The sequence below is a fragment of the Zerene cesonia genome, chromosome 29 (assembly GCF_012273895.1).
Source record: "Zerene cesonia ecotype Mississippi chromosome 29, Zerene_cesonia_1.1, whole genome shotgun sequence".
NCBI lineage: Eukaryota > Metazoa > Arthropoda > Insecta > Lepidoptera > Pieridae > Zerene > Zerene cesonia.
This window is the reverse complement of record NC_052130.1, coordinates 6,467,960-6,492,983: the sequence shown is the minus strand read 5'-3', so window position 1 is coordinate 6,492,983 and position 25,024 is coordinate 6,467,960. Positions and strand designations below refer to the sequence as shown.

At 33.3% G+C, this 25,024-nt stretch overlaps 1 protein-coding gene across 1 annotated transcript in view; it reads right to left on the bottom strand.

Moving 5' to 3' along the window:
- Positions 1–25,024, bottom strand: part of LOC119837818 (octopamine receptor beta-1R-like) — a 63,050-nt gene that overhangs the window by 10,885 nt on the left and 27,141 nt on the right. The window contains exons 2-4 of the mRNA XM_038363589.1: positions 6,359–7,263; positions 2,333–2,527; positions 274–441 (exon numbers count right to left, since the gene is read on the bottom strand). Coding sequence (XP_038219517.1) covers positions 274–441; positions 2,333–2,527; positions 6,359–7,149 — 1,154 coding nt within the window. The 5' untranslated portion in view covers positions 7,150–7,263. The remainder of the gene's footprint in view (positions 1–273; positions 442–2,332; positions 2,528–6,358; positions 7,264–25,024) is intronic.

Genomic DNA, 25,024 nt, shown 5'->3' with positions numbered 1-25,024 from the left:
CAGCGCTATCTATGGTTTTTACTAAATAATATTTTAGGAATAATAAAATAAAGGAAATATATTTTCTTTACATATATAATTCCATCCTTTTTTATCTCTTCATACAGTCATAAGCAATTCCTAATTATTTTATTTGGCATTAAATTGCTACCTAGAAATTTGCGAAACTTTGGAGAAAAACCCCGGACTAGTTTTTGCTTCGTAAACGCGAACAAACCCGAAGAAAGCTAGTCCACTACACTTTTCAAATATTTATCGTTATCCGAGTCCCACCTGCAACAAGAATCCAATGTCTTCCTGAACGCCGCCCTAAAGTCCCTATTGAAATAGGCATAGATGAGTGGGTTCAGCGCTGAATTAAAGTACCCCACCCAGAAGACCGCGGCCACCACTGGAGGGGGGGAGGGGCAGGCTTCGCCGCATAGCGCTGTTATAATATACCTGTAACAATACTTAGAGTAAAATACCAGGTTATATTGAATAAATAGAAGTTTTGAGCAATGTCTTACTCGTAGGTCTTAACAATTTATAGACAATATTTCTTTTTTCTTTTTTGAAATACGTATGAAGTGCTGCTTTTTAACTTCAATCTATTACAAAAATAGTGTGTAAACTTCGTTACTGTATATTTTACAATTTAGTTCGAAGTCGTCTGTACACATTACCAAATATAGCAATATTAAAAATCTTTCACCACTAAAATGCTACGTTACTCTGAATCAGTCACAAGGGCAATATATATATACCACGAGGTCTGCTTATGCAGATGACATGATCACATAACATGTGATATGTTAATATTATATAATCTACCCTAAAAATACTAAATGACCTGTAGACCAGTGCGGGTAAAAATTAGACTTCGCGCTATAACTACGCTAATAAACAAATAATCTAAATACCCTTAAAATGACTTTAATTTCCTATCGCGATCTGACGATGACTAGACGCGCCTAACAAGTGATATTCAAGAGCTAGACAGCTTTAGAATAGCTAGATTCAAAGATACTGCAAGTGTGTCAAGCTGTGACCTTCACACTTGACCTTAAAATTGACCTTAAAAACTCGATAGCTGATCATCACGAAATATCTCGTCATAGATTTACATAGATTACTGTTGAGGCTTCGATCATAAATAGCATTTACATACAGTATCCTAAAGAAAAATTTACTTAAAACTGCCCCAAAAATGTGATTGTTTAAATTCCAATCGAAGAAACAAAACAAAATCAACCCTATTAGTAATGCTTAAAGATACATTTACAAAACTACGAACCATACAATTTTTTTCCAACCTTGTCGTATCCAAATCTCAGAGTGGCTAGATAGGAAGTAGCTAGGAAGTTTTTGGACGCAGATCTTCAAGATATACCTTGTTTTATTATTAATTAAGGTGTTGTGGGTATCTTGTAGAAACCGGTTTGAACCGCTTTGAAATTAAGTCTATTTAAAAAAACGTACGTTTACGTTTTAGTGGTTCAAATCACTAACGCAGTTTTTAATAAATTTATAATCATTTATTTGAGCAAACATAACTCATCTTGTTAGTAGAATTATCTATTTCTTAAGTAGTAACATGATTATTCTGTTTTTAGAAACAAATACTTCGTAAAACCAAAATTAAGGAAAGATAAATAATAAAGAAGAATCACAGGAACACACAGCGCAATGTGATATTTTAAGCTTTAACGTTGACAGCGAAACATATCCATTATAATTAAATCTGATGCATTAACTCCATTGAAAGGTTTCCAGCATCGTCACACCACATGTGTACGTGTGAAAGAGATAGACGTGTTTGTTTTTGAATCTCGTTCCTCTAATGGACTATGGCGGTGCATTTTACATTTGTTTGTCTGATCGATTTATTCTAGGCGTCGGTACTTTTTTGTTTGTTAACCAATAAGGCTCAAGACCAGTACTTTATGGATTATCAAGATCACGGTAAATTTAGCGAATCACCAAAATCGGTTCACCCAGTTAAATGTTTCCTTTTTTAAGTAGATTGAAAACCCAATCAAGAACCAAGGTGAATTGAGAACTTTCTTGTTTTAAAGTCGGTTAAAAAACCATTTTGTTTCTATACGCTTTTCTCGTGATGTTTTCCATCTCTGATTGTATCACTACATAGTATAAAGCAAAGTCGCTTCCCGCGTCTATATGTATGTATGCTTAGATCTTTAAAACTACGCAACGGACTTTGGCGCGGTTTTTTAATAGAAAGAGTGATTCAAGAGGAAAGGTATATAACATCCATAAAACTACTATGTATTTAACGAGTGTGCAGCCGCGGGAAAAAGCTAGTGTGTAAATAAATTCTAAATAAACTCACCATAAGAAAAACGGTAGCCAGCACGCTAAAAATGCGGACATGATGATGCCCAGGGTCCTTGCTGCTTTCCTCTCCCTCTTCATCTTGCTGGCCATAGGTTGCATTTGGATGCTCTGCCGTTCCCTCATCACCTCCCCCACGGATATCCCGTTGATCTGAAGGTGTTTGTCCAGGAGGAGCGCTGCTACCTTACTCCTGGGGATTTTAATGAGCAAAATTAGTGTGACTTTATAAATACTGTTTCTTTACGGGTTATTTGCATAAATTGTGAGATTTTTAATAGTAGTAATTTTGTGTCAACCTAATTTAAATTATTTACAAATTAAAGACTTTTTAACGGATTTTAAACGCGATTTATTCATAATATTAATTAATCCGATGTTACGGGAACTTACTAACTTAAGATACGGGAAAACGATGCGGAATACGAACTACTATTACAAAGAAATTTCCGTCTGAAAAATCTGGTATACTGATATAAAACAACGATCGTTTATATATCATCGATTATATTAAATGTGTAAGGGTAGGCCATGTGGTCTTTTAATTCAATTCAATCAAGTTAAATTTGATCTTCTAACGATTTGAAAGCGGCATTTCGGCAAAATAATAATTGTTTTGTATTTCTGAGAATATGTTATTTTTTATATAATTCTATTCATGGCTAGTCAGAACATAATTTTGCTGGTTTAACTAATCTTGTAATGGTAGAATCGTTGTTACAATTTGCACTAAAAATAATATCATATAAGACTAATATTATAAATGTGAAAGATTATTTGTTCGGATTGTCCGCCAATCACGCTGAAACTACTGAACGGATTTTGATGAAATTTGGTACACAAACAGGGTATTACCTCACTGGGTGATATGATACTTTTTATCTCGATTAAATGCTCTTTTGGGATAAAGATAATATTGTTACAAAGAATAATATTGGTTTAAATAGAATAGATGAAAGGTGAGAGAGACAGGAGATTCCAGTGTGGACAATTACGAATTGTATATTTAAAAATGTTTCAGTAACAATTAAAGATTTTTGTATTTCGCAATTGTATTTTTTATATTAGAATATAGAATTTGAAATAGTCTTCAATAGCAAAAATCACGAACAACGAGTTGTCACAGCTTATGGAGTATAAATATGAATACACGCGTAAAACTTTCCACATGAAAGACGAATAAGGAAGTTCTTTTCCTTTCCTTATCGATTCTGTCAATCGTAATAACGTATTTATATTGATTTTATATAGCTTTATTAAATGCTCAAATACCTTGGAACTTATTGAGATATGTTAAACAAACTGAAGAGAAAAACAGCATATAATAAACATTTCATTTTCTGTGTTGAAAGAGCATTACAATATTCATTTATGTATACAATTTTAAATCCTTTTCAATGTTTTGTCTATTCAATTTTCTATTTTATTTCCATTGGGTGTAAGACCCACAAAGGAATTGCTTTTAAACGGATTAAATCTATGATTATTTCTGGTCATTCAACGGTTAAAGCTTCGGCTTGCGAACTCATCATCAGCCGAAATAAGTTCCCACGCTAGCCATACTCGGGCCAGGGTATGAGTTGGTAGATGGTTGTACCATCGTCAAAGTTTAGATTTTTCAACATTTCAAATAAGTGTTATTTACGAAAGATATTTTCTCAAAAGCTTTGAACAGAAATCGACTCAAAGCGTTTTGTTGGAAATGTCATACTAACTCGATTTCTATTCTAGATTCTAGTCGATTTCTATTCTAGATTCTAGCATCTATTCAATTCCCAAAATACACCACAGCATTCGCGTTGCACATTTTATTTCTTTTTTTTGTATTTTGTATGAGTTTAGAAAAATACGTCGCTTCTAACATCAGGTTTAAAAGTAAACTAAACGACCACGTAAATTTAAATCACCAATTTACTCAATTACACAGAATTTACGCCATCTTAACAACCAATTGTACAGCAATTTATACAAGAACCCCAAGAGACTTGGCTCTAATTCGCGAATTCAAAAGTTCCAATCCCGTTTCTAGTTACGTGAGTCGAAAACATGGAAATTGGGTGGAAAATTTGAATCGGAATAGTCAATCGGATCGTACATTGAATTAAATTGATGCGACATCCTTGTAGATGGAACTAAAATGGATACCTTTTATCTGTTGGTAATTGAGCGGATATTTCACTGATGGTATGTGTATAGTGCACGTCTAGAAATATTCCTGATAAGACGTAAACAATAATGATGCTATTGTTTATTATATTGTATAAACTATCTTTATGCAAAACACATTTAATTATTCTTACTGTTATAGGAAAATAATTATATTAAACAAATTAAAATGGACACCAGCTCTCGAAAAAACAACGTTCAATTAGTTTAAACTATATATTAACATATACAGCAATCAGTGGCTGAAAATCTCTTCTATATTAGAAAGTAAAATAAAACTTATTTCAGTCGACACATTATATATTTGTGACATTATTACAATGTTACAACATCAGTAGCCTTTTCTTCGCTATTACACGAATCAAGCTATACTTAAAACAAAACTGCAAGAAGTCACGTGAGCTATTTCCTAGAAAAGGCATCGTCACAGTTCCCTGGTGAAGCTAAAAGCGGAGTAATTGACTTAACTGCATGTTTTACTTGGAACTAAGAATCGCTTGTACTATTTATTTTCTTTACCTTGCTCACGTTTTATATTTATAATTGAATGTACCTACTTTGATGCAAATGTCGTCGTAATTTTATTCCTTATGTGTTTATATGACAAACTTATTTTTAGCAGAAAACCATATCGCCTTCAAATTGTTAGAACCAACGTCCAGGAAAAAAACGGGACCACATAATAAGGAAAGATAAATAATAAAATTATGTTTTCAGTTAAAAAATAAAGAAAACAAGTGATACGAAGTACGTAATAAAATTTCAAAAGAATACATAGATTACCAGGAACACATTTTTTTATCGTCTGTAACGTATTTTTATCCTATGTAACCAATTGCTTTTTTTTTGTCAAAAAAAAACCATTTGGAATAAATACATGCTTTTTAGTTTCGAGTTAGAGTTAAGACTAATCAAGATGATTTGGCCTACAATTTCTCTCGTTCATATTTTCAATGACTAACAAGAGAAGATTGATATTATTCGAATATTTAAATTAAACATCAATTCTAATTTAAACTTCTAGGTTTTATGAATATTCAAACTGATAAAACATTGCACAGAGCAATGAAATATGAAGAAAGTTTGAACAGAAATTCATTTATTATATGCCTTGCAGTCAGCTGAAATAAGCACACAGAGAAAACACTTCTAATTAAGAATCTTTTTCATTTGAAATGACAATGAAAAAAACAAACATCAATAACGTTTTTACATCCAAATAAATTCAACTTTTAAATAGTAATTATATTTATGGTGACGCCGGACTTTAAATTTAATATATTTTCCGAATATAGCATCGGAATAGAATATAAGACTGAATCAAATTCGATTTTTCAATAAGATTAATGAAGATTTAACGGGATTGATAGATTAATCTTCGCAAAATATCTCCTTTTAGAGTTATATTCAGCCTTTTTTCTTCTATTTAATTGGATTTTACAGTCATGTAGGTTATAAACTTTTAGTGCTCTAATTGACCGAGGGTTTTTTATTAGTCTCCAAAGGTCGGGTCTAGGGACTAGGACCTCGAAGGTTCGTATATCGTAATGTACTTATTTGGAGCTTCTTGGATCTATTAAAACACTAATATAAACGCGTAGAATGAACTAAACAATAACAAGATTTCTATAACAATGTAAGTTTCTTTATTACTTTACTTTAAGTATCTGAGTTTTCTTAAAATTGTAATCTATATATATATTACAGATAACAGCACAAATATCACGCGATTTTCATAAAATTTTCAACATTCAAAAATGAAGGAATAAATAAAAAGGGACAATTAAAACCGGTTCAGACTTAACGTGTCACAAGACATACGAGTTCATTTCTTATAAAAATCTTTTTTTTTACTAACCTATACAACATCCTCTCCTGCCGATCAGCCTCCACGTATATCCTATAGTACATGAACAGCATTATCACTCCAGGTATCCAGAAGCTGACACTGCTCGATATCACAGCATATATTCTGTTCACAGTAAAGCTGCACACCTTTGGGTGTTTTTTCCTAAAGTCCAAGTGCTCCACCGTCGTGTACCAGCCCATGAATATTGGTAGAAACGAGACTAAGGCTGGACTACACCAGACCACCGCTAACATCACTCCCAGTCTAGCTGTGGTCATTATCAAAGGGTAGTCCAGCGGCTGAACAATCGCATAGTATCTGTCCACGCTTATACAGCACAGGTGCAGAATGGAAGCTGAAGAAAAATACACGTCCAATGAGTTCCACACGTCACACATGAAGTACCCAAAGAGCCACTCCCCGTTGGTGATTTCTACACTAAAGTTGAAGCACATTGCCCAGATTGCCACAAGCATGTCCGCCAGAGCCAGGGAGACGACAAAGTAATTTGTGATCACCCGTAACTTCCTGTGCCTCATGACGGATACTATGACCAGCAGGTTGCCGAATATCGCAGCTGTTATGATGAACAGCATGATGATGCATTTCAAGATGGCGAGGAAGACGAAGAACGCCTCATCCTCGAACTGGTTGCTGTAGATGATGTCATTGGTGGTTGCGTTGATTTCCAGGGAGTGGTTCACGTAGCTGTCGGTGAGATACATCGAAGTGGATAGCTCTCTGAAGTCCAACGTGAAATTCTGGTGCTCCCTCAGTACGATGTCGACGTTCAATCTCATATTTTCACATTTTGTCACGTGTTTAAGTTATATTGAGCTCTTTTGTTGGAGGGAAGGGGTCGGCCGCGCATTGATTTCGCCTCAAACAACGGCCCATTGTAACCCTCTTGTTACCTGCGAAAGAAAACTTTATTTAGTGATTTCTTTTGTACGTGCTTACTTATCGGGGACTCGTGTTTTTTACGCAAGAAGTGTTCACCGTTTAGCGAGTGTTTTTTGAAGCTCAATTGGCGAGATATAAGATCGTTTGTAGCGTTTACTGATGTATTTTCATACAATCACAACGTTTAACTTTTCATTGGAATTGGAATAATCTTAACACTGTAAATAGAAACAATTATTAATATGTTGTTTATTGTATTCAGTTTTTGTATTTAAGTTTGTTGTATTAATTGTTTATGTATATGTTGGGAATCTGTTATTTTATTAAAAAGTGGAGTCCGCCTAGACTTCACACGTGGTACGTGTTTTCCCTGCATAAGAACCTTCCTTAAAATTCTTCCTTAAAATTTTTTATTGAATTTGCAGAGCTGTTTTACGATGAGCAACACATTTAGAGATTCATTTATATATAAATTACGACTGGTTTAATTTAGATGGAATTTAAAATACAGATAGATTTAAAATTAAGATAATAATATGCTATCCTTTAAATGGGATTTAATAATTTTACACAAGAATTTATTCAAATAATCAGCTACACATATTACACAAATTATATAATTGTTTGTTGAAAACTCAAAATATTTGTCGAGAAAGGAACGCCAAGTAAAATGGAAAGTTTTAATCGTAAAAAGTTAAAAAACCTCGGAACCTTAAGTGCCAACATCTGTGTCTGAGTTTTTATAATCATTATTATTTATTACGACCTACTCGTTTAATAACATCACGTCATTAACCCCTGCCCTTTTTAGTACATTATTTTTACATTATTAAAATATGTAAGAAAAAAGTATCAAATTGGATTATTTCTATACTATAAAGAGGAAATATTTGTATGTCATTGAAATAAGCTTAAGTTATATCTTCTGGACTTTCAAAAGCGCCAACAGTCTTAACCTCCCCCTCCCCCCCCATTGTTTAGTTATCTTAGTATATTATATAATAAGTAGGTATTTATTCATGATATCTTATATTGTTTGTATCTTCAAACATTCATAAATTTAATAGTTTGAGCATGAACACATCCGCTGTCAATAAGGCATAAGGCATCCACTGAAAATCAGTGTCAGTACGCTGAGTGGCGGGCCTAATTAAGGCACATGTATATTTTAACTATATTTATTACTTTGTTATATTTACCTGTATGTGTCATAATAAACATATTTTCTTTCTTTCTTTCTTTCAAATATACGTATATATATTGTTATATTTTCACAAATACCACTGGACCACTAAATAATACTACAAGATATTCCAAACACTTATGAAGTTCCGAAGTGTTGTTTGAGAAACTTTATAATGATGTGGAGAAAACTCCAGAAGTATGGAATTTGAATGGTATTTCTAATACAATCGTTCAAATTATTCAAATTCAAATTATTTATTTCATTCTTTAAATGACTGTCTTAAACTATTTGGTGATTGAAACACTCATAGTAAGCAAAATAAAATGCTTATGTCAGAAGATTCCGCTCTTAGATTTAATAATTTTTTCATCGTTGTTACTAAAGAAACACTGGGGTAAATAATTGGTCAAGTAATCGCTAGTAAAGGCTATTACATCATGTATAAATTTTAAATATATAAACGGTTCAGGAGATACAGCCTGGTGGCAGTTGAACAGACGTACAACGAAAACTTTTTTTAGTGGGAAAATCTTGTATACAAACCCACGGCCCTCGGGGGAAGGAGCTGTGGGTTATATGAGATTTCTATCGACTGAATCTATATATCGAATATATCGAAAAGCCCAATGTGGTCCATCGAGCCGCTTTAATGGAAGTATCAGGGGATCTGGTTAGTATACGTGTTAGTAATATAGGACCCTGTTACTGTTATCATCTGGATAACAAACATAAAAAATTCTACAGATAACAAAATTTGATTATTTTATATTCGTTTAAATTTGTTATTAAAAAATGTCTACTTGCAAATGAATTTTATATCTGTCCACCAAGTTTTGGAGTAAATTATTTACAATTCAAGTGCGCATCAATCAAGTACAGATATCGATGATATTTATCCCAATATTCTCCCTTCACACATAAAATAACTCGAGAATAAAACACAACACTGATTAAATTGAATATAAAATTACATTTATAGTTAGAACGCTAATAACAATGAAAGACGTAATCTTTAAATAGATTGTAATGAATTGGAGACGAAACAACAACAATGTTTGTATCGTTCGACATTAATTCAACCCACACATGAGATATATTTACAAGTTTAACACAAAAGCTTCGCCCACTCTTTTACATGAATACCAATAATGCAAAGGAAACAAAAGATTTTTGTTTGTATGTATGTATGTAGGCAGAAACTCAAAATATACTTAACTAATTTTAACCATACTAGCTTCGTTTTCCCGGGGATTTCCGGGTTAAACATTATACTATTAAGTTGTCTCTGAAATGACGGTCGTCCAGTATTTAAAAGAATACTCCAATGATCACTTTTACTAGGTTTCGGCGAACATACTGTTAAAGAATTATTTTTTTCTATTTTATTAGGTTTCAGCAAACATACTGTTAAAGAGTGATTTTTTTCTATTTTTACAAACAGTAATAAAGCACATGGAGAACATGGAGTGGGCGTTGTATCTACTAATAATAAGTAATATAAAACGTAAAATTTTGAGACATGTAAATACAACATTTTACAGCGAGCGTGGTCACGGTGAACACGCTAAAGTAAAGTGTTCGAAACGTCGGGCGAATAATATAATATAAATCGCGTTTAAAATCCGTTAAAAAGTTTGAAATTTCTAAATGTATAATACTCGCGTAAAATCAAACACAAGTAAATAGCGTGTAAGTTTTATAATTATTGCCTATGTTGTGAGTTATTTGTGACATATTAAGAAACAACTGAGCATATACATTTTGCTGTTAATTAATTTACACCGCTAGAGTTCAAATAGGGAATAAACCTGTATTTGAAGAGAAACCTTCATGATATAAACAGAAGTATACGAGTAAAACCACGGGGGAATACTAATAAAAGTAAACATTCGTTTATTGATAATTAATAGTTTAATTAGTGCCTAATGACCGATCTCTGTCAGATCTAGAATCTCATAGGGTCTCTAGTGTTCGCGCTAACGTAGTATATAGCTATTAACAGGTTATTGCCCTGAGGTAAGATTTTAATTCTTAACCGACATAAAAACGAAGGTTTATGTTACAAATGTTAAAATAAGGCTAAGAACAAAAAAATAGAATAGAACAAAGGTATAGCATACAAAATTTCAACATTATTATGGACATATATGTCCAAAAGTTGGGACACGGGTCATACATGCCTCCCATGAGGGGTCAGGCCATAATCCACCATAAGTGCAGTAGTCCAAATAAGTAAACTTTGTTCAACATGTCTATTTCAATTCTTATATTATAAACGCGAAAGTTTGTAAGAATGTATACATGTATGTTGCTTTTTCTCGTGAAAACAGCTAGATTATACACATAGAGATAGATTATCCCCGGGTCCCACCCAAATGACGACGCGCTACAGCAAGTGTTGAAAAAACAAAATGATGTCAAAGTTTTACATGTAGGTAGTCGAGAAAGCTTGGGCACAAATTGGGCCAGCTCGCACCAGGGAAATACTACACCCCCACAGAAGACTGGCGTAAAATAGCATTCTGCTGTGTTTCGTTCGGTCAGTGGGGGAGCTGGAGGCCCATATCCATTTCCTTACCCTTCCTATTTATTTCCTTTATTCCTTTGGCTAATCCTTTCTAAATCCCTTCCCAATTTAAAGTCGGCAATCCATTTATAAGGTCTGCAATGGACCCTATACCACGCTAAATTTTCATGGGCGATGGTAGCACTCACCATCAAGGGTTCCACTAGCTCCATTGCCGACTGTGACCTACAAAAAAGTTCTCGTATTTGGAAATTCAATATGTATTAGGTATATTCATTAACAGAGCGAGGTCGAGAAAAATATTTTGCATATTTTCAGCGAAAAACATTATAATAAAAACCATTTAACATCTTTCTCTTCGAGATATTTCGACTACGCCATATACTTATATTTCGAGTTTTAATATGTTAATTTTGGTAATTTGCATTTTATACGGCAGACTGCATTTTTTCTTAATACCGGCTTGATAGAATAATTTAAAACTGATGCATCATGTAAGTAATAGCTGTTCAACATTTTTAAACACTTAATTTTTAGTTTTATAGCTTCGAAATGGTTTATAAATGAGAAATTTTTAAAGAATAGCAAAAATTTATCACAATGCGGGTTTCGAACCCGCGTCTTTTTGCCAAACCGTCGCTACGGTACGAATTGGTACTCTACAAATTATGTCATCGTCGGTAATGGAGCTGATGGGTCGCCTGATGGCAAGTGCTACCACCGCCCATGAACATTTCAAGAGGCATAAGGTCGATTGCAGACCTTATGCTTCTACAAATGGATTGTCGATTCAAACTGGAAAGGGATTAAGAAAGGATTGACGAGAGGCCTGGGAAGGGTAAGGAAAAGGATATGGGCCTCCTTTTGTGTGAAAACTTTGCATGTTTGTACATACAATAATACAAAAGATTCCTCTTTATCATATTAATGTAGAAAACACGAATATAATTTAAAACCCTACGTATTTAACTTCAACTAGCTACGGCTGTTTTAATATCAATTAATAACTAAAATACATACCACGCCTAAAATAAGCTTTCGATATACGGTTTTACAAAGTATTTGAGGGAAAGCATATTTGTATAATGTTTTGTTTTCATCGACCCTATCGGAGTGTGAGCGATAATATTATGTTAATTTTAGTATTCCCCAAGTTTACGGTTTGATGTGGTTAGGTTAGTATGTGTGTACAATCCTAATTCAAACTCAAACACAAACATTTATTTATTCAATTAGACTTCTTATAGAAGCACTTTTAAATCGTCATTACATAGTTTTAACATTAACCACCGGTTCGGAAAGCAGTTTCTACAGAGAAGAGCCGGCAAGAAACTCTGTGGTTGCACTTTTAAAATAATATCTATTCTACATTATATGTAACATGTACATAACAATGATGCCAAAGAACTGTCCAATATTATAAATTGTATTTAACATTAATATTCAATACGTGTTTGTTTGTCTTTCTTTCACGTTGCAACGGAGCCATGTTATGGTTATAAGGACGATTTAGGAGTCTAGAGAGTGATAGGCTATTTATTTATCACGGTAAAAAATCACACTGCATCGGTAGTTTTCTTCGACTACTCGGCCGAAGTCGCGGGTGGAAAATTAGTAATATCACAGATAACATACATATTAGTAACAGATATAAATACTAGTAATATTATAAAAGGGAAAGATTTGTTTTAAAACTGTATCGATAAAAATGCGTCAATTAACTTCACCACTAGCATTTTTGAAAATCAAAACCTCTACAAGGGTGAATAAGTATAGCGAAAATTTGTGATTAGATTTTTCATGACGTCGTTCTAACGTCATATTTTTAATTTTTTGTTGCATATTTAATCGAACCGATTTTACTTAAGATAAATTCACGCGAACGAAACCTGGCGAAATGCTAACACTTTTAATTTAGCTGTTTGATTGACATTTAAACGAATAAAGCTCCGTGGCAGTTATATCAGAATATTATGAGTCCGTAACGGTTATGGAGCTCAAACAATGAAGAGGTCGCAATCAAATGTAAGTAATTACTCGGATCAATATAACTTCAGGTGTACCGGGGCACCACACGTTCCGATAAATTGAGATAAATTGGGATTTTATAGTACGCGTCGCTCGCCCTGTCTTTGGTCGGATTCAAAACTATCTAATAAGTATATACAAGTTATAAAGTACGTGTATATTGTGTTTCACTGAAATTGGTCGTTTCTGTATGTCATAGCGGGCAACTGAGCTGGTGGTTGGCATGATGGTGAGCGATCACCACCGCCGTCACATCACAACACGGCGCTGCGTGCTGTATTACAGGCCTTGGCTTAGTGCGGCAGCAGAGGCTTTCACCTATTTTTTTGGATTAATTTTGCATTATATACTTCATCTATTTTTAAGCTACTTATATGTATGTATGTATACTTTTTGGTGAAAATAAAATTTTATTATTATTATTTTTATCATTATCACAGTGGCATGCCACTATTTCATGTCGGTTTTATGTGGGTGTGTAGTACTTCCCCAGTGGTGGTAACAGGGTCATATATTACTAACTCGTATACTAACCAGATAAATTTATCTGTACACGTGGATAACATCACCACTGCTTAAAACGGTGTAGGAAAACATCGTGAGGAAACCGGCGTGTCCAAGAAGCAAAAGTTCGACGACATGTGACATCTGCCAACCCGCACTTGCCCAGCGTGGTGGATTATGTCCTGAACCCTCATAGGAGGCCTGTGTCCCAGCAGTGGGAACATGTATGGGCTGATGATGATGATTAGTAGTTAGGAGAGTGCGTTGATCGATCAGTCACCTTTGCGTTTTATAAAGACATACTGAGAGTCGCAACAACAGATAACATAATACTATACTAGGACGAATGAAGAAAATGTAGGACAAATGTAAAATGAAGCAAGAATCACTGTCACCGTAGCATCCTCGCTCCAATTTGAACATCTGTGGTACAGATTATTCCCAAACTTCGGGGCTGACGGTTAAGCGTATAATATATTGTTGGTACATATCGGTCGGGAACAACTGCGGCCTGCGGAGCTGTCTCTACGTTTATAATTCAATCTGAATTAAGGAAGACATGTTCCTCTGAGTCTCTTTTAAATCTTATTTGAATTAAAATGTTAAATTGATACAGTTTTAAAAGAGCAACTATAGAGTTTCTTGCCGGCTCTTCTCTGTAGAAACTGCTTTCTGAACCGGTGGTAAATGTAACTGTGTTATGACGATTCAGTGCTCCATAAGAAGTCTAATTAAATAAATAAATGTTTGACTTTGAGTTTGAGTTTCGAATGAAAACAAGCACTGTTAATATATTCTGTGTCGTGTGTCGTGTGTTTGTGTCCTTTTTGTATCTGTCCTTTTGTATTGGTGCAAATAAAGAGTTATCTATCTATCTATCTATATTCTGTTATGTAAAGCGATATTATTCACTTTTAATCCGATTGCGATAGAAGATAAGGGTAATGATTTCAAGCCTATATATTGTCTATTTTTTGGCATACCCTACAGCACAAACCATTCGACGAAAATTGACATATCGGTGTGGTTTTAATCATCAGAATTGAAATAGGTGTGACACAAGCTATATATTTTATGAAAATGGCGCCCGCATATAAAAAATTGGCGTGAGGTTTCTCACCTACCAAAATGGATGACAAATGAAAGATCCTCAAAATACCATTACAATAAAACCGAAAGGGTTATAATGATCTTATTTGTATTAAACAAATATTTCTTGTTTTTTAAACACCGGCTAGAAGGAATAATGTTTACGGAATATGTATGTAACAATGTACATAAATATAATAATTTAGTTAGTAGTAGTAGAGTAGGTTTTCTCAGATTAAGAGGTGGTCTATTGGTTTGTGAGGAGGCACATCTATAAATAAGTATTCATTTATTTATTTAATATCATGCACCTATAAGTTGGAGAACATCTAACACAATTGTATTTAATTTCATCATCTACTTAAATACATTAAAATGAACCAGAAAACGTAATAAATTACGACAATTAGAAGCGAGATCTCCCCAAGTACTACCACTTCAATTAATAAGAAATACTTATATATCAACGTCACTTCTCTTCACTCTTTATTAATTCTAAAATAGACTTCCGTACTTCCGTAGCCCAATGATTCATTGCTTCAAATGCAAACGTCAAAGATTCGAGACTGAACAGAAACATATGTGTTCGAATAACTAATAAATTAATAATTCAAACAATCTAATTTGTTAGCCCTTTCATAAAAGACAGTTTACTGCTCTATTAGCAGGTTCTTTAAATGTTTTTAATACGCTTTTAGCTTCACCCTGTGAAAGAAGGTATGCAACTTCTTTGGACTCGTTTTTAAACCATTTCAAACGGACATTGAATTCAAATTTTGTTCACTTACCAAGGATCGGTGACAATATAATAATTTCAAGAGTTTATCTAATTATCACCAGGATTAAATATTTATCTTTGAAAGAAAGAAAGACTTTCTTACTTTCTTTTTTCTTTCAATTATCTTTCATATATCTTTTATTGTTATACAAGTGAGATAATATAGTTGATTCTATAATTAAGGCGTGTTTTTTACTTTTATTTACTACATTTATTGTGACGCTTGAAAATGGTTACATGAAAAACGTTTTTACTTAAAGTTTCAATGTGAGGGTTGTTTGTGTTTACGTAAACACTACGAAACACTTGCGTGTTATGTGAAATATTAAAAAGTTTTGCCGGTATCACCTGTATAATGGAGTGAACAGACACCACATTACACCAATCAAAACAAAGTCTCGAATACATTATCCAGAAACTTCCTGCGAGTATAAATCACTGTGGAGCGAAATAATATTACCTGAAGAAATAACTTCTCCGAAAGTAAATGGGTTTTCCATCACGGCACATCACAAGTTATGAGATTATTTGATTTGCTAAAGTGGAAAGGTCAGAGAAATTTATCTATACTCACATATAAAGCTAAAGAGTTTTTTCGCTTGAACGCGCTTATCTCGAAAACCAGAAAGAAATAGTTTTAGACCGGAGGAAGGACATAGTACAGGTTTGATCCTGGAAATACTACGTGAACGGGAACTATGTGGGGAAAAAGGGGGAAATCCTGGATACGCGGGCAATGCCGCTAGTAAGAGCTTGTCAAGTCTCAACTGTTGCACAATTATGCTTCCTATATATTACGAGTTAGATTAGAAATGAGTATTTATAAGAATTCAATTAAAACACTCTCAGATTAAACACATGTTGATTGTTCCCGCTAAATTTATTAATTACTAGCTGTGCCCCGCGATTTCACCCGCGTAAGTCCGTATCCCGTAGGAATGTCGGGATAAAAAAGTTGCCTATATGTTATTCCAGTTGTTCAGCTTTCTACGTAACAAAATTTGATTGCAATCGGTTCAGTAGTTTGTGCGTGAAAGAGCAAAAATCACACACACATCCTTACAGACTTTCGCATTTAAAATATTAGTAGGATATTGAAACTTTGATATGCTACATGGTTTGGATAACATGTGATCAGCATCACGTTACATATAATATATGGTTTTACATATATTGTGGTTTACACATAACGGGTATTGCGTTAAATGTTGTTAAATAGAGCAGTCAATTCAATTTGTGGGGCAAAATTTAATGCGATGCATTGTTAAGCATCTCAGATTCAATTTATATATTTCAAACATTTTTATGTACATTTTGTATTGCTATTGTATCGCTCGGTACATATGTAAAATGAATTTTGCATTTTACCTTCACGTCATGTTCTCAAAGGTTGTCTGGTAGAGATTGCCGCAGACGATAAGGCCTTTTGCACTATTTGTGTCTTTTTTTCTCATATGTGATTGTTGAGAATCTGATGGTACTTTAAATAATTTGATTAAAATACATAAAATCATTAAAATGTACTTTAACCGACTTTTGAGTAAAAATATAAATACATTTACAACACAGAATGTGATCTTCAAAATCGACACACTGGCGCACATAATACGATATACAATTAATTTAATAAAGCAACATCACATACAGTCATGATTAGATGTTAAAGTAAGATGGCATGATTTGAATATCGTAAGCGAAAAAGGGACAGAACTGAAATCAATTCTCTCTAATTAGCCATATTTCATTGTGCTGCTCACGGTGCGTTTTAAACCCATCTACATCTTCTTATTTTAATATCATTGCCTATATAATAAATCATATTATGTTAATAGTTGTTCTGATGCAAAATTCATAAATCGGACGGTCGGAATCAGAGGCTAAACAAATTACAAATGAATGCCAAACGTGTTGGCGAGAACGGGCCCACTAAATCGGCAATGTTGTTTTTAATAAAATACTTTTTAACGGATTGAAACGCAATTTATTCATTATATTATTGACCACTTTTCAGCGAACTTCTCGAACGCTACAGCGAGCGTGGTCACGATTAAAAGTCTTTAATTACTAAATGTATAATACAAACACAATTAAATTAAAATTGTTATGGCACAAGGATTTTCCAGATTCAAACTCCAAGAGATAATTTGTTCACCACGGATGAACGTCACGTCAGTAATTATGTTAAAAATTAGATTATAAAATTAGATACAAAGATAATAAAGATATAAAATTATTTATTTCATTTTCATTTCTTTATAACTTCCCTGCGTAGAGGAAACAAAACAAAATATCGCACCAATGAGATAAAAACGAGTTTCGTGCGAAGTTTTAACGAAGCAGATAAGGCGGGCTGTTTACGTTTAGTGAAGAAACTCACTTTGGGACAGAGAAAATTATTTACTCTCACTGAATACGACAAAGGCTTGAATTATTGCGAGTCATTTATTCGTTTGACAGAAGTTTCGCTGTGCTTTTGTCCACAGAGGTAAATAATTATTTATCAACAAAAATAATGAATTATGACTTCATATTACGCTACATATAATTACTAGCTGTGCTGCGCAGTCAAACCCACGGGCTAGTAATTATATAGCTCATATCTCATTTAAGTTTAATTAAAATCCATTCAGGAGTTTTTGTGTGAAAGAGTAACAAACATCCGTCCATCAATACCTACATTTCGCGTTTATAATAATAAAATATAGATAGATATTACATGTAAAAGTCACACCTGAATTATAGTACAAATTGTAGACTCTTTCTCCAATTTTTACTTTCTTAAACTAACCACAAAAACTACTGCAGATGTCGAATCCTTTTCCACACCCTTCTTAAAAAAATGTTCACTTAATATACGTCTTCTAATGGTATTTATTATTTACATTTTCCAAGATTTTAATAAAATTTTTGTTCTTTCAATAAATCCATTTAATGTCCACACTTTTTCAAAATGTTCCTGCGACCAAGCATTGCAAATCGCTCCGATTAAAAAATTCATTTAACTACAACTTTAATTATCTTGAAGCAAAATTATTTTCTCATAGCCAACAAGAAGGTTTATGCAAAAAGTGTAGTTTCAAAAGGAGAAAAAGAACCGTAATCGCTCGTCTTAAAGTAGAAAATCGTTTAAAAATGCATTTCCTAGACGTCTTGGTGCAAAAAGTATTCTTGCCACTGAGTTAAGATACGTAAGTTTGTATAAATAAGGGTGAGTTTTGAATGAAAAATAATTACTTATTTATACATAATATACATACAATAATATCAAAACTAATATTATAAGGAATCATCTGCATTTTTATATATGTTTATAATGCTTTCACACAAAAACTGCTGGCACAATTACAAAACTTCTTTCACAATTAGAAAGTTACATCTATATACAACGGGCGACGCCGCAGTGGACTGCTCATATATTGAGAGGAAATATCGCAGGAGACATTAACAAAACTAGCAATTTAAAAGGGGGCACTGAAAAACAATGCTGTCAATGTTCTTAACATTGCAGCATTGGCTGAGTTTTCTGCTTATTGTCAGGGTCGCTATGACACACTCCTCATATCTGATGCTAGTCTTCGTTTGTGCAATTTTATATGTATGTACTCATCTATTTGTTGCCTTTTTTTTGTATAATTTCTTTCATTAGTGTGTTGTGCTGTCCCTGATAAATAAATGTTTCTTTCTTTCTATCTATCTTTCACTTAAAAGGAAAATACACAGAAGTTACTTTATAAATACTATAAAGCTCACAAACTACACACCAACACATTCCTTTCCAATGTATAATAAACGAAGCATTAAAAACGAAATTGAATGGCCCTTAAAACGGGAGTCTTATCTACTGAGAGGAGCTTTTAAATCTGCCTTCATTTTTCTTAGAACAAATGCAGGCAGTTAACAGACTATTCTATTAAGACAAATGGTCAGTGAGTGGAGACTTTAAAGTTACATTTTGTCATCATCTGTGACAATTATAGTGCTACAGTTCCAACAGTTCCAACTTTTCAGTCTTAAAACACGATTTGTCAGAATTAATTTAATCTTATACCTTTAAACGAGCAATTCTTGTATATATATATATACGATATATACGGAGTCGACTCCAACGATTTTCATGAAATTTAGTATATAGGGGGTTTCGGGGGCGATAAATCGATCTAGCTAGGAAGCTTTTTTAGAAAATGTCATATTCGTGTTTTATTCGTGTTTTTTTTTCCTGACATCTATTGGTGAATAATAATACTATTTTGCTTCGTAGATAGCTGGACAAATGAAATAACACATAGGCACTTTTTATACCGATATTCCTACGGGATACGGACTTACGCGGTTTCAACCGCGGGTCACAGCTAGTGTTACGTAAAATGGCAGAAAGCAAAGGTTAAAGTATTTAAATGTTTTTGTGATAATATATCACGTTTTAAATTACGTTAAGCGAATAAATTTTTAATTGAAGTCTGTTCATAGCCTATACCTCTTACTTCTCTATATGTGTACTCTATATGTCTACTTACTTCGCTATATATATATATATATATATATCGCGTTATATCGTAATAGAAAAACAAATGAAAAATAAAACTTTGCCGCGTAATACGTGTAATACGTGTAATCACAAAAGTTAAAACAAATATTATATATATACATATATAGAGCGTTTTATCGTAATAGAAAAACAAATGAAAAATAAAACTTTGCCCCGTAAATATATTAATTCAAACTGGAATATCACAAAAGTTAAAACAAATATTCAAATGATTAACTGAAATATAATACAATTAAATGTTTCATTTGAAACATATTTATTACTGGATAAACCTCAAATATGTACCTATATATGTCCACACATCAAAAGCTGAATCAGAAATAATTTGTTTGATAATTTACGAATGTATAATGGAGTGTTTGAAGCGTTTCAATCGGAATACATGTCATTTATTAATGAACTATGTATACAGTACGGGTAAACCTACCAAATTATAATGTATGAATGTTAAACAGATTTGTACTGAGAAGATGATCACACAATATCGTGTTATACAACGGAATTGATTGACATTTGGTTCATAGATTGTTGGAGGCCGAGGCTACTATCCCTACTAATATTATAAATGCGAAAGTAACTCTGTGTCTATCTCTCTGTCTGTTACGCTTTCACGCCTAAAACATTGAACCAATTTGTTTGTAATTTGGTATGAAGGTAGGACTGAACTTGGGAAAGGACATAGGATTTTTGACGGAATTTTTATCGCGAAAAAAATTGTAGAAGAAGTTGAAATAGGGAGATGAAAGCGATATAACCGAATTTCACGCGAGCGAAGCCGCGGGCGGAAAGCTAGTTCTAGTAAAAATGACACTCTATTACGATTTAATTGTCAATCCATAACAATCCGATAATCATTGTAACAAGATTGGTATTCTGCAAAAACTATATTGAAGTCATTATAGTATCGTACGTGCATTATAATAGACTCTATTGAGATATTTCTTTGTATTTCCAACCAATTATCCCACTTTCCCCACAGTTTGCTATCTTTAATTAGATTATACATGTAAGCGTCCCAAAACATTGCATCTATTCATAAATCCCGCATAAAAATCCATTGCGTAGTTTTAAATATCTAAGCACTCATAAGAAAAGACAGCGAGAAATTTCTTATACATTAAGCTGCGCCCCGCGGTTTCAACCGTACCCCGTAGGAATATCGGGATAAAAACGTTGCCTATGTGTTATTCCAGTTGTCAAGCTATCTATGTACCAAATTTCATTGCAATCGGTTAAGTGGTTTTTGTGTGAAAGAGTGACAAAAATACACATACACATAAATAAATCTTCACAAACTTTCGCATTTATAATATTAGTAGGACGTAAGCATCGTTTTTTGTAGGTGCTCTGACACGTTAATATCCACAATACATTTTCGGAGACATACATAAATGATCTTGTACTTTATGAAGTCACCTTTGGAATATCCTTCTTAGATAAAGTAATAAATGGATGGGTGAGGTCGGAAATTGAATGTTTGTTTTTAATATAACTGAAGGGACTGGCTTTGTACGAGTATACAATGTCTTGAGTTCGAGATATATTTTTATAAGACAAGATTTTGTCAATTTCATAATACGTTTTTTTTATATTTGACGTGTTTAATCCGTTGTGCAGAATTCATTTTTATACAGCAGGTACGTATGAATAAGTACCTACATAGAAACTATTTATAAAAACGCCTCACCCATTAAAGAGTTATGATGTAACAAACACAAGAAATACAGTGGCATTGATATAGCCTCCACTTTTTTGAAATTGTTTAAGTACAATATTTTATAAATAATTTTATAATTTCTAAAATAAATGAGTTTTAAATTTCCCACAGCCGAAATTAAAGCCCCAACAACGCACCTGACTGCACCAGGTCGCCACTTCAAGCGTTAAATAGGTCAATTATAAATAGAACTATCTTTTTATAGATTACTGAAAATATTAGCTGTGTTTTTATTTTAATCAGCCCGTTTCCTTTTCCTCACCCTTGCCAGTCCGTTCCTTACATCCATCATCGCAGCACTAACTCGAATGTTCATGGGCGATGACGATCGCTTACCATCAGGCGAGCCACCGGCCCACTTGTCCGCTAGTACATAATAAATGTTTCCGTCAATACAAAAGCAGATCTCCTTTGAGGGTTTGGGTATAGAATAATATGGTTTGGGCCATGGTTTTGTGCCATAATCCACCGCGCTAGCCAAGGGCGGGCTGTAATATGTCACATGACGTTTTTGCTTTATTGTTTCTTGGTTACGTCGGTTGCTTATCATGGTTCCTCTATGAAGTAATACAAATAGTATTTTAGACTAGCTATGTCCCGCTATTTCATCCGCGTAAATGATACTCGTACATTCTTTTGAATCCCAATGTTCCTGTGGGAATAATGGAATAAATAGCTAAACCTTATAACAACAGCTCTATCAGTGAGAGTTCGTCAGAATCAGTCCAGCCCTTCTCCCTTAGCGTGTGACGTAATATTTGGATAACACTTAAATAAACAAATTGCTATTAAATTGAAACGTCTATACAATTTTTTAGATTATTTGATTTCCTTACGATGTTATCATTCATTTAATAATGTAAGACTCTGTACTTTTTATCAAAGTCGAAATGACTAAGAACTACCACTAATCTCTCTTTTCTGCAAAAAACAGCTTTCCGAACCGGTGGTAAATGTTAAAAATGAGTCATTACGACTCAAAAGTGCTTCTTTAAGAAGTCGAATTGAATAAATTAATGTTTCAGTTTGAGTTTGAATAATCCTGAACTGCTGGAATATAGGTTAATTTAAATAACACATCGGTAAACTAATATTCGATGGCGATAATCGAATCGCACCGTGTCGATTGGCTATTAACGAATTATCGAATGAAATGTGATATATATACACTAATATACCATCGTGCGTATATTTAAGTGTAGTTATTTATTTTTTTATTCTTTATTTTACAATTAATCACAAAAAAATAAGGGAAAAGCACTCTTAGCACACTTAAGAGAAATTGTGTCGGTCTTATGGCTCAAAGCCTGCCAGGTAACCTTTACATTTATTTATGTTTAAGTATAGTATTAGCTGCGTCCGGTTTCAGTCGGATAAATGAGTGTTCAAGAAATAAACAGGAACAAACAAACAAACATTGAAATAAATGTATTTGGTATATGTACCATCTTTGGAAGGGTGAGGAATGACTTAGTGACTAATTGCACAGTATAGGATAACTTGGAAGAGGAGTCAGGAGGCTTTTACGCAATAAGGGGTCTATGGAAAAAAAGAAGAATAAAACCAAAACTAACAATCCTATCCTATCCTTATCCTACTAATATTATAAATGCGAAAATTTGTAAGGATGTGTGTGTGTTTGTTGCTCTTTCACGCAAAAACTTCTCAACCGATTGCAATGAAATTTGGTACGTTGACCGCTGGACAACTGGAATAACATACAGGCAACTTACGATATTAACAATTAATTTTTACTAACAAGTAACAAAAAAATTGCAATGTAAATTACTGTATTTTTACGGAATAAATATGCTTTATTATTATTACTATCATATTATATGTACCGTCCATACATATATAATTAATAAAAGAAATAACATTACAAACAGACACTACATATTAATTTATTAGCATAGGCTAATTGAGCTTTTCACAGAAATGTATTCTTATGCATTTGATATCTCAGGTTATTTTACATTCAATATGTGTTGATTGAAAAAAATAAAAAAAAGCAGTGGTGGCTCTGTGGTGATAACCTCGGACTTCAAAATCGATAAGTCGGGGTTCGAGACCGGGTGAGCGTGCAGGAAACAAATTGATTTTTCAATTTATCTGCGCATGTAGATAACATCACCACTGCTTAAAACGGTGAAGGAAAACATCGTGAGGAAACCGGCATGTCCGAGAATCAAAAGTTCGACGACATGTGACATCTGCCAACCTGCACTTGGCCAGCGTGGTGGATTATGGCCTGAACCCTCATAGGAGGCCTGTGTCCCAGCAGTGGGAACATATAAGGGCTGATGATGATGATGATTATGATGTGTTGATTGTATTATAATCTTAAGACACCCCAAATTAAATTCTTACGATAAAACCTTTCAGTTTTCTCGCGAGATAACAACCGAGATGATTATTTATTAGATAAACAAGAATAAGACTGCGTCACCCGTCGCGTCGTCAGCAAACAGTAATTTTAGGCGCAAGATGTCTTACAATTTGTTGGTACGATTACAACATCTGTAGACATAAGCTTTGTATACTATATTTTTATATTATATATGTTTATTAAATAACTTATTACATATGAAATCTGAAGTTGACCTATTTAACGCTAATATTACATCATTTGTCGCTAACTGTACAGCATTTCTAAATCATGCTTTGAAGTTATTGTAGAGTTTGTTGTTTTGGTATATTTTGTACTGTAAGTCAAAGATGTATGTAATGAATAAATAATACGCAATATGTAAAGAAAATAAAGCTGTATTGTTTATCTTATATCAAACCAGAGGTCATAAATAGCGTATGCACTCAAATATCACGAACATATCTATCCGTGAAAGAATTGTTGAAATGTATCCAGTAATACATGAAATTAACGCAAAAAATAAAAAGCTTTGTATTATTGGAATAACTATCCAGCTGTCTAAGAGTTTGTTTGTTAGAAATAATAGAACATCTAAAAAGCTTACTAATTTTACTATTTTTGAGTTAGTTGCCATTTTTGAGTGATATAATTATAACAAAAAAAAAATGTTTTTAAGTGTGAACTCACATTCAAAGTTAAACTAGACATGTGGTAAATGTTAAAACTTTCTTATAACTATTCAAAAGGGCTTCTATAAAAAGTATAATTAAACATTTAGAAATGAAATCGGGAGACTCAACTCTCTCTGTGACCACGCTCGCTGTAAAGTGTCCGAAACGTCGGGTTAATAATATCATGAATAAATCGCGTTTAAAATCCGTTAAAAAGTATTTTATTTCTAAAAGTCTAATGAAATTCATAAATCTTTTTTATATTTCGGCTCATTATGTGTCGGCTCAACTCTGTGACGAGCAACATGGTTTTCGACCAAAGCGTAGTACTGCAACCAATCTGCTTAACTTGATG